Raw genomic sequence first — 11,588 nt, forward strand, 5'->3', positions numbered from 1 at the left:
TTAATTCCACCAGTTTGGTGGATGCTGGCACCCACAGTGTTAACAGTGAAAGTCACACCTGCTGACTGTGGGTATAGACAGAGACATCCCATATTTTTCACTTCAATACATTCCTGGCTCTTTATCCTGCATCTCCTTGTAGACCAAAACTAAACCCCACATTTTTATCTCATCCTTTTCAAGTAGCTGCTACATGTACAAGTGTGAATATAAAGCCATGGGAAGGGTTTTTTGTACTTTCAGCCAGCTATGGAGTAACTTGATATTTTCACATGTGCACAAAACCCCACATCTGCAGCAAATTGCGCAAACTGTTGCATATTTTATTGCCACCACCTCAAGTACTGAACATTGATTTAGGTAAGACTCTGCACATGTACATAGATCATGAGCACATCATTAGCGTGGACACTCTCAGCTTTTATTTAGAGCAAGATAAAGAGTTACAAAATACAGTGTGACAGCAGGAAAGAAATTATTCCTCCCATTCTTTTATCACTGTCCTCTGATGAATAGCAGCAGTCACATTTCTCTTTTACTTTGGGTGGTTCGCCAATTGCCACATGTCAGACAGTTTTAAATGGCAGTTTGGGGCTTGACTGATTAATTTACAAGATGCTACATGATTTGAAGAATTAGAATTGCATAATTTGGAGTTCTGTGTCAGCCAGAAAACTGCCCACTCTGTGCTTGGGAGACACGCCTCAGTCTGCTGAGGTGCCTTGGTCAAGAAAGTAGTTTGGCTTTTTTATCTACCTTTATCTTTCTTTATCTCTCTGTCCTGCCTGAACTCTGCAGCTTCACCTGAGTGTTTTCAGTCCTTCTCAGAACTGGGAGCTCACACAACAAGTGGTTTTGTTGGAATCCCAGAGTGTGAATTGTCTGGAAAGCTCATTGTCATAAGAGATAGTTAAGACCTTCAGCTTCCCAGCTTCAGGCAGGGACTGGGCATCACTGCAGGCCACATCTGGGGCTATAGGCCTAAGAAATTCAGAAACATAAATAGAACATTTGGGGCAAGGGGGAAAAGTCAGGATTTAACTCAGTATTGCATTACAGAGGGGTATGATGGAAATACGCCATCTGTACCACCCCAGTCTGCACCATGTCTGCTGCTGCTTGTACCTTCCTCAAAAGCACCCAAAGCTTGGAATTTTGGATTTAAAAAAACCCAACCAGGATTAAGACACTGCTAGATCTCAAGTAGGGCAATATTTGATTTATATTGCTTAAATTTTTCTGCAAAATTGATGTGAGTTCATCGGAAACTTGGAATTGCCTTGCCACTGCATTTTATTACAGCTGAGAACTCTTTACCTCTGTATTGCACAGCAGATCTTCACAATATCAGAGATGCTTAGGCTTGGTTTCTGCAGGAATAGTGTTTAAGTAAAGTTAGTTATGTCAACATTGCCTTTAAGCATAGGCTTCTGAATTTATAGCCAAAGTTGGTGTTCACAGTTATTGCTATTATTATTGTTGTTATTATTATTATTGTTATTTTTACTGTTATTACTACTGCTATAACTACAAAATATTTTAATGTTATAGACTCATGAATTAATTACTTGAACAATTAGGTGGTTGCATGGCCTCAAGAACATACAGGAAACTCTGAAACCAACTGTATGCAAAATATTATCAATATAGAATCCAAATTACCTGGAAATAAAGAATGCTTTCTTAATGCATTCTTTCTTTACTCTGATCTGGTGGTATTTTAATCAATTGTTTAGTCAAGAAAGGCAAATTAATTTAGCATGCCAGAGTGAAGAAAATTTCAAAGACCAAGAACAACCTGAAGGGTTTGGGTGGTGATGAGGCCATTCAGAGGTAACAGGTGGTCTTCCTAAATTTCTGTCTTTATTCCTGTTTGTGTTCAGTGGAGCTGTCAGAACTTGCAAAGGCAGCTCAGAAAGGAAAGAAGGAGCAGGACTTTTCAGCACGGGAGTGTCTGGAAGAGGAGGGAACTTGGGATGGGTGTGTTTGGGCGAGAAGAGCCAACCAGCCCTTGGAAGTGCAGGGAGTGGCTTGGAGTGGGGCTGTATAACGGGCAGGCCAGGATGGGCCACCCTCAGCCTGGACAGGGAGCTGGCACTGGAGAATCCCAGCACGGATGGCTCCACAGACTGGCCCCAGCGAGAAGGGGACGGGACCTGTTCCAGCCTTTCCACAGCTTTTCACTTGGGAAGAGATCAGGATCCGCAACGGCCGCGGGCAAGGCCGGGAGCAGTGGCTGGTGGTTGACAGGAAGGTTTATGATGTCAGCCAGTTTTCCAAGAGACATCCCGGGGGCAGCCGGGTTATCAGCCACTATGCCGGGCAGGACGCCACGGTAAGAGCTGGGAAAGCAGTGGAGGAAGGTGGTTCCAGTGGCAGGGAAGGAGGATGTGGTGGGGAATCCTGTCTGGTGGTGGTGATCGCTGTGCTTGGTCTGAGAGAGGACTGAGAAAGCAACATGATGACCTTGGGCTGCAGGACATAAGGAAAAGTCCCAAAAATACACCTGAACGCAGATCTTCCAGGGATTCCTGCAAAAATCTTTGATCTAGAGGATTTATCTAAAATCATTTGGTGCTTTTTGGCAGGAATAATAAATTCTAAGCAGATCTCCCAGACTATGCGGAAAGGAGATGCTGAATTTCTGAATAGGCAGAAATCTGAGCATTGGAAACATGGGCATAAACTTATGATGTGGGAGATTTAATTCTTGTCACAACAAGACTTTCTGACTTGAAGAAAGTTGCTTAGCCTGTCTTAATTCCTCATGTTTGAGCGTGTGGAATGGGATAGCACTTCTAACTCCCGGCCCAAAATGGACCAGATAGTTACTTTTCACATTTCATCCCTTGCACCCTGCTTGAAACTGGGGCAGAAAAATACCTGGTGATCTCAGAGGAAGCAAAAGGAGAGGTTTGAGTCTTGTTTGGTTTCTCCCGAGTTCACTGACCTTCAGAGCATAGGCCAGCCCTGAGATCCTGGTGCTATCTCCTACACTTTCTGCTACTGACTTTTACAGATAGAGTCAAAGAATGCAGAATGCATGGAATGATTTGTCCCCAAGCTATGTCCTCCCAGCTCCTGCAAGGACCTGCACTTTACATCATTGTATTTATAGACACCCAGGGGCTTTAAACGCAGTGAATGGGTTTAAAAAATGACCTTTGATCTTACTTGCTTTTATTGTAGCAATAATTACAATCTGATTTTACTTGATCTTAAAGGTATTTTCAAACCTCTAGGTGTAGTATATCCCTTTGAAGACAGAACCACAACAAGTAGCCAAAATTGTGGGTTCAATGTAGATTTATTTTGCATCCTAACAACACTGTATGTCTTGCCCTTGCTAATCCTAGTAATTCTTTTTGCTTTTAAAGTGCTGCTTGTTCATATATTCTAAGAAATCCACATAGAAAAGGAGGACTGGAAGGTGTCTCAAAAAATTACTGGTGCAGGACTTTACCTAAAACCAGGATCCAGGATTTTTTTTCCCAACAACTCTTGACTGCTCTAGAGCTCATAATAGTCTTTACATAGTGAGAATTTTCTTCCTCTGTGGGTGTTATTTTGAAAATACAAGGCACGACCATTGCAGAGCATTTTCTGATGTCAAATGTTGCGAGTTATGTGTGTTGTAGGTGATAGTTCTTGAAGTTAATCTCTAAACTTAATCTTAAAGTTAATAAGATGCTAATCAGGGCCTAAGACCAGGGAGGAGAAAAAACAGGCAGGACTGAGAGGCTTTCTGTGATAAGAATCTGTGATACTGATCTCATGGATAGGAGTTTCTGCTTGAAAGGATTCTGGTTCCTGTTTCCAAACTGCAGTATAGATACTTCTGGATTAAATCAGAATTCCTGACAAGATGGAGGAATATAAAAATGTGCAAAGAACTGGAGGATGAAAGGCGCAAAATCACGATGGAAAGATTTCCCCAGTCCTCTTGGTCTGGACGGAGTTGTTCATGTGTCGCTGTGACAAAAAGTCACTAGATGTCTGTAGAAAGCTCAAATGTCCAAAAGGTCACCCTGTTCTGACTTTTTCTAGACTACAGTACTCAGAGAGAGACTGTCTCCAGCCAAGAGGCTCCAAGGAAGTCCTCTGTCCTCTTCCAGGGATTTGATCCTGACCAGACCTGTGCAGAATATTTGGGTTGTGCTCATCCCTGCTGATTTTCAGAGCCAAAATCAGCAAAACCAGACTGTTCAAAATGAGGATTTTGTTCTGTCTGCTCTTTCTGGAAGAAAAAAGGGTATGGCCAGCCTGTTTACCTTTCTTCTGGAAAATCCACTGAGGACATGAGCTAAAGAAGAGTTCTGATTTATCTGGAATGTCATCCTTTTTCCATTGTTTATATTTGATTTGAAAGTGTGATTTGAAATGCTTCTTGGACAGGCACTTTTGTGTCATTAGTGTTCCCACATCCCCAAAACATCAACCTGTTCTGGAAATTGGGAGGGAGCTGTAAGAGACACCCAGTTTGTGCTGCTGAATATGAGGCTTCAGCATCTGTATTGAATGGCCTTAGTTTTGCACAGACAGGATTCCAAAGCCTCATCCTAAGCATGGCAGAGACACACCTCATTCCCTGCTCCTGGGTCCCATCCATAGGGCAGGGCTGCTGGCTGGAGCCTTCTAGGGACAGACTGTGCTGAAATAAGCAGATGAAGGAACAGGTTTCCCTCTGCAAAGGGTTTTTCATCAAACCCTTTCATGTTTATTACCAGCCTCGCCCAGGGGCTTTTATGAAATCCGGGCGCTTGAAACTCCTCCAGCTTCCTTGGGCCAAGCTCCAGTCGATATAGGAAAGAGTGACAGGAGAGACAAAAATGGACAAGGGGAGCAGAATTTTCTATTATAATCCAGAGCTGGGGAATGAGAGGCTCAGCTCTGGTGTTCAGTCACATGCCCCCTCTCACTCCCTCCCTTTGTGTTCCTCAGGATGCCTTCGTGGCATTCCACAATGACAAGTCCCTGGTGAAAAAGTACCTGAAATCTCTGCTGATTGGGGAGCTGGCACCTGATCAACCCAGCTTTGAGTCTAATAAAAAGGTGAGTGCCCTAGATTCCAGTGGTGGGAATGGCCCAGGGTTCAGCATGGAAGGAGAAGGAAAACAGAAGAGGTAGTAGGAATTGCCTCTGAGGGAGCACGCCTGATGCTGTGGGTGGTGACGGGCAGGCATGGAAATATGACTGTCCCAGCATCATTAAATCCACATCTGGGAGCAAGGAATGAGCTCCAGAGCCCCAAATCCTGCTCTGTTCTCCTCGCTGGGATGTCTCAGAATCAAAGCGAAGTCTGTTGACTTCATGCTTGTGTTGGCACAGAGCCCTTACTGACAGAACATCTCCTCCAGCTTCTGTGGCTGTTTTGGGGTTCCTGGCTCTGCTCTATGACATTTTCAAAGTAAATAGTGCATTAATATTCACTTTACCCACAGAAATCCCTCTTGGAGGATTTTCGTGAGCTGCGCTGCACCATTGAGAAGATGGGACTTCTGAAGCCCAATTACTTCTTCTTCTTCCTGATTTTCCTTCACCTCCTGGTGCTGGATGCTGCATCCTGGCTGGTGATCTGGTACTTTGGCATATCCCTGGTGCCTTTCCTGGCTGGCATGGTGTTCTTCACCACTGCCCAGGTAAACTGCTGACGGGTGCTCAATGCTGCAGACTCCCTCGGCTCCCTGCAGGCCATCGGCTGCTCCAGGTGGAGAGGAATAATGGAATGCTCCCATCCCAGGCATTGCCTCTCCTTAGATCCCATTATCTGGCTGAAGATGACAGGCACATTCTACGTCACAATTTTTTTTGCCTGCAGCTGATCTCATTTTGCTGACAGGCTGCTCCCTTGGGATGGTGGGGCTCTTGTGGAACTGGCTCTTTCACAAGATGGGATGAGCTGATTTAATCACTTACCCCAGCAAAAAGAAGGAATATTTCATTCTCACCTGCACTTTTGGCTCTCTGTTTCTTCTGTCAGATGGCTCTGGTATTTTTTGGTCCTTGATGAGTCCCCTCTAGCCCTGAATAGTTTTCTGCTAGATTACTAAACTCAGCCATAGGATGAAGCAAAGGATCCATTTCAGTGTGGGTGTAGGGAAGGAGGGAATAGGGATTTGTGGCACTTAGGAGAAATTGAAGGGTGTGGTGGAGGGAGGGACACAAGATTTTCTTATTAGCACTGAATACTTAAGTTTGCTCAGGTCCCCTGGAGCAGGTGCAAATGAGCTAATTTATTTAATTAATCTGTTTTAATTGCCTAATATCTGCTAAGGCAGATATCCCTCAAAGAGCAGTCATGTATTTCCATGGAAATATGGACTGCAGTGAAGCCACAGACTTGCTGAGGCTGGTTACTTGGAAATTAATTATTCGTGATGGTAGCAACAGAATTCCATGCTGTGACAGTGAAGTTAATTGCAGTGATGCTTCACTGCTTTCCCTGTAATATTCCAGATGAAACTAATATCTGGAATTGAGCAGGTCTAGTGGACAGTGGCCTGGATGGAAGTTCCCAGCTCTATGAATGTCTCCTGACACATCAGGAGGAGGATGAAACTCACACTATGAAGTTACAGAGACTCACAAGGGAAATTATTGCAATGAAGCAGTTTTCTTTCCTCAGTGATCCTTTTGTCTTCCAGATCCAGATGGGCTGGTTCCAGCATGATCTAGGGCACTGCTCTGTCTTCAGGAAGCCCAGGTGGAATCATCTCCTGCAGATCGTGGTGATAAACATGCTGAAGGTATTGGTGGGAATGTTCTCTGGGGCTGATCGGGACTAAGCAATGGATGGGAGTGTCCCTAAATCCAGGCAAGGTCTCCTGTGAGGGAATTGCAGTAAATAGAGATGGGATCCTTGATATTGCTCCAGTTTGAGTCCCTGGTGTTGCTCTTTTCCCCACGCAGGGGCTGCCTGCCAGCTGGTGGAACCACCTGCACAACCAGCACCACGCCAAGCCCAACTGCTTCCGCAAGGACCCCGACCTCAACATGCACCCTCTGCTCTTCAGCCTGGGAAAGACCCTCTCCATGGAGGTCTGCAAAAGCAGATTTAGTGACAGAAAGCCAGAGTGTGATATCTATCTAATATAGAATAATAACAACCCAGATTGTGCCTTGAAACAAAGTGGTTTTTAAGGTCCCTTCCAACCCGGACTATTCTAGGATTTTATGATAATTCCCACAGTGTTCCAAGATCTGAGAGTCTCGAGTTATTGCAATGCTGAGGCACCCTCTCCTGAGAAGCAAAGGCTTAAAATCAGTGTTTATAAAATCAGGGGTGAGTCAGCCCACTTGCATTAGAGAGTGGTAGTGAGTCAGATGTTCCCTCTGGATCCTCCTGGCTGCTGGAGCTGTTGGGCACCCAAATCCTTCAGGGCCAGCAGAGCTGCTGCACACTGAACACAAACACAGTGAAGGATTTCCTAATCCTGAATTTTATGGCTTTCATAAAAAGGGAAGCTATGAATAGATCCTCCCTGCTTCCATTATGGTTTCTGACAGCATCAGGATAGGCAAGGGCTCATTTGCCTTTTCCTTGTAATTCCTTTTACTCACAGAGTGATGAAACGGCCTCGTTACGAGATACACCAGCCTCTTAAAATAATGCCTCTCTCTCTTTTACCTGCTGATGAAACTCTACAAGGCACATGGAAAATTCCAGTGCTGCTGTCCCAGACAGATTCCTGCAATGGGAGATAAAAAATGCTTATTGATAGAAAACCATTGGATTTTGTTGGGGATTTTGGGAAACATCTCTCATGTAGGAGCATGAGCATCCAGAGCAGGCTGGCTGTGCTCCAGCGGGTTTGATGGAGTAAAAATGTAGGAAATCAGTTCTCGTGTCTTCCTGCTTTTTAGCAGGATCAGGTTAGGTACACTATGGATAGACAAAGTGGAGTTCAGGGGTCTTTTTATCCAGTTTATTTTTTGCTTCAGTGTTGATCCAGTGCAGACTGGAGCTCTGGAAGTAGTTTGCTTTAGCTCCTTATTATTTTGTCTTTTGAAGAATTATATTCACAAAAGTTTGGAGTAATGTTAAGAAACTTTTTGTGCAATTGGTGAAAAATTACAAGGTGAAGAAATAAACCTAATTGTGCTTTTTGTGAATATTTCAATATCTTTTCATTTTTCAGCTTGGAAAGCAGAAGAAAAAGTTCATGCCTTACAATTACCAGCACAAGTATTTCATCTGTGAGTATCCCCTAAAACCATGAGTGCATCTCCTCCACCAAATACGGGTTTTTAAAGATATTCCCATTGAAGTGAGAGCTCCAGGAAGCTTCCTTCACATTAAAGAAAGTCCCATAAGGAGGAATTACCCCTTAAGTCTGTGGGTAATGAGATTTAGATGGGGACTTGTCAAACAGATACAGGGATGAGAAAGAAATGGAGAAGTGATGAGAAGAAAAAGGGAAGAGATTATGTGGGTGCATGGAGGTTAATATGAGTGAAGGACAGCAATTTTTCTTCCACTGGAGGGAAGAATAATTTTTATGATGCAGTGAAATTACAAATATCTGTCTTTTTCTGTTCTGTCCTTCAGTGCTGGCCCCACTGGCCCTCATACCCTTCTTCCAGCTGTCAACAGTCTACTTTGCAATCAAGAGGAAAAAGTGGTTGGTAAGCACTGCTTCCCTGTCTGGAAAACTCCAAAAATGTCACTGTATCCACCTGCACCTTCTATTAGTCAGGTGGCTGGGGTGTAAGAGAGAAAAAGGATAGAGAAGGCTGATTCTAGGCTTGCTGCAGCAAGAGAAAATAGTTTAGAAGAGGCTTTTTAGCCTTTTAGCAGATAAATAAAAGTTACCAGGAAATTCCCAGACCCAGAGTGTGATGGGAGGGCTGTTGTCTGCAGTTGTTGATGGTTAAGTAGGAATATTTCAGGGACACACCCACCTTATGCAGAATGGAGCATACTCCTGATAAATCAGACATTTGCATATCAGAACATTTTTTAAGCTGCAGTTCAAGAAAAAGGGAGAGGATGGAGTGGAGGCATTTAATCAACAAAGGCTGATTTTCATCCTGATTTCTTTGGGGATTTTTTGTTTGGTTTTTTTACAGGACCTGATATTGGTTGTGACTTTCAACATCCGAGTCTGCTTCATGTATGTTCCTTTAATGGGATTTAAAACCTTCATGATATACTACTGGCTGTCCAGGTAACTCAGAGCACACCCAGAGCCCCATAATTAATATTTGTCATCAATATTGAGCTTCAAAAGAAAGAAATGAAAACTAAAACTATGATCTTCTCAGAATTAAATAGTCCAGAAGAAACAGTTTAACTTCGGGGGGGGTGATGGCTGCTCAGGGACATCTGCATCTAAAACTTGAATGGTTCTAAACTCCAAAAGTGCTTTTTCACTTAAGAAGAGACTTAGCCAAGTGTTTTAGTGTTAAATTTGGATGGGATTACAGATATGACAAGAGTTTCTGGATTTATCTGCCCAGGTACCTTGAGAGTAGCTGGTTTATTTGGGTGTCCCAGATGAACCACATCCCAATGGACATTGATTATGACAAGAACAAAGATTGGGTGTCTACTCAGGTGAGAAACTCCTTTCTTTTGGAATACTGGGTCTGCTGGTCTAAATTATAGAACAAAGCCAGTGTTGTTATTCTCTTAGATTTACTGTTAATGACATTTGCCCTTCCATTCATCAAATAAACCTTTCTGTGATATTCAAGCCATGTAAAATTTTAGTTGGAAAACAAGAATTCTAGATTTAAAAAATCCTATTTCTTCACTGAAAGGCCTTGACACAATATTTTTCACAACCCCTTCCCCTCCCTGTTATAGAACAGTTCTGGTCGTATAACCGCCAATTTTCTTTTTAGGCCAAGTAAAGGGAAACAAAGTGGGATACCTTTATTTTTACCCTACAGGCTGCAAGTTTACTACAGATAAATCTGACAAAATTGCCTGATAAAAAAGAATATGTAAGCAGAGCTTTGCTCACATCTATCCTGCCTCCAGCAGTATAATCCCATATAGTGGCTTTGCAGCAGTTTGCTGTTTTATCAAGGATGAAAAACTCAGCCTGGCTAGGCTAGACTGTGTTGAATTCCTCAGGGCAATGATGGCTGTAATCCCTGACTTTGTCTTGATTTTTGTGCTGCATAAGAGTGGGCAGTAATTGCTGGGGGGTCAATTGTTGGACTTGCTGGAAAATAAAATCTTACTCATCTGGGGGTTTTGGGTTTTTTCCCTCCCAGCTCCACGCAACCTGCAACGTGAACCAGTCTGTGTTCAATGACTGGTTCACTGGGCACCTGAACTTCCAAATAGAGCATCAGTGAGTATCATCCTGGGGAAAAAAATGGGAATCATCTGGGGCAGGGGGATGTTTTGAACAGACAGAAAGCCAAGCCTTGCAATAACTCTCCCTCATCCCCTTGTGCAGCCTGTTCCCCACCATGCCTCGGCACAACTACTGCAAAGTGGCTCCCCTGGTGAAAAGCCTCTGTGAAAAGCACGGCATTGAGTACAAAAGCAAGACTTTGCTGACAGCCTTTTTAGATATTTTGCAGTAAGTATCAATTAACAAGATAATTTTCCTCTGTGGTGGCAGGTAAGAGACTCCCAAGCAGCCATTTCAAATCAATGTCCATGGAGAGTTCAAACCTAGAGTTTATTTGGACTTCTCTAAAGTTTAAGAGTTTCAAAGCTTGTTTTTCTTTTCCTTAAATCCTTTGAGCTCATTGCCAGCAGTCAGACTTTGCTATGAGGTGTCCATGCAATTTAAAATCAATTTTTTCCTTTTATTTCTATAACTACAGTTGGCCTTCCACAAAGTTGAACTCTGTTTCCTCCTAAGTGATTTTTCCCCTTCTGCTCCTGCAGTTCCCTGAAGGATTCTGGGGAGCACTGGCTGGAAGCATATCTGCATGGATAGAAACTGGCAACTCTCCAAGGGAATCCCTTCACTACACAACTGCTGCCAAAAGCCAGGACACATCCCTGTGCATGTCCTCAGGCATGGGAACTCAGGAGCTGGGCAAAGTTAATTTCAGTAAGAATGAAATGGGAAAGTGGCTTCAAGATACATTTTTACCTTGTTCCCCACCATGAACCTTTGTTTTTTCCTGCTCCTCAATCTCAGAAGTCAAAGATAGGCTTTTAAACATGGGAGAAGTAACTCTTGAATCAGCTTGACCAGTTTAATTTTATTGGAAGTGCCAGGTCTTTGCTTATGGAAGAGGTTTGAAAGGATTTTCTTCTCAAAGTCATAGAATCCTGGAATGGTTTGGGTTGGAAGGGACCTTAAAGATCATCTTGCTCCACCCCCTGCCATGGCAGGGACACCTTCCATCAGACCAGGCTGCTCCAAGCCCTGTCCCTGGCCTTCAACAGTTCCAGGGATGAGACATCCACAGCTTCCCTGGGAAATCTGCTCCAGTGCCTCACAATAAAGAATTTCTTCTTAATATCCAATCTACACCCACCCTCTGTCATTTCAAAACTGTTGTCCTTACAAGTCCTGATAAAAACTCTCCATCTTTCTCACAAGCCTCTTTCAGTATTAAGGTCTCCTTTGTGTTCTTGGCTCAGTGGATCAGTGCAGGAAAAGTGCAGGAAG

The 11,588-nt window shown here is 43.5% G+C and overlaps 1 protein-coding gene across 1 annotated transcript; it reads left to right on the forward strand.

The window, feature by feature from the left end:
• Positions 1 to 2,116: 2,116 nt before the first annotated feature.
• LOC311155256 (acyl-CoA (8-3)-desaturase-like) lies at positions 2,117 to 10,904 on the forward strand (the record flags this gene model as incomplete). The annotated part of the gene is made up of 12 exons (XM_084208271.1): positions 2,117 to 2,335; positions 4,942 to 5,052; positions 5,442 to 5,639; positions 6,645 to 6,746; positions 6,910 to 7,038; positions 8,139 to 8,196; positions 8,549 to 8,625; positions 9,070 to 9,167; positions 9,460 to 9,556; positions 10,225 to 10,304; positions 10,413 to 10,538; positions 10,853 to 10,904. 12 exons carry the CDS (start codon positions 2,117 to 2,119, stop codon positions 10,902 to 10,904), a joined length of 1,347 nt encoding a protein of 448 aa, XP_084064397.1.
• Positions 10,905 to 11,588: the final 684 nt, after the last annotated feature.

This window comes from Fringilla coelebs (genome assembly GCF_963513975.1).
Source record: "Fringilla coelebs genome assembly, chromosome: 6".
Taxonomy (NCBI): domain Eukaryota; kingdom Metazoa; phylum Chordata; class Aves; order Passeriformes; family Fringillidae; genus Fringilla; species Fringilla coelebs.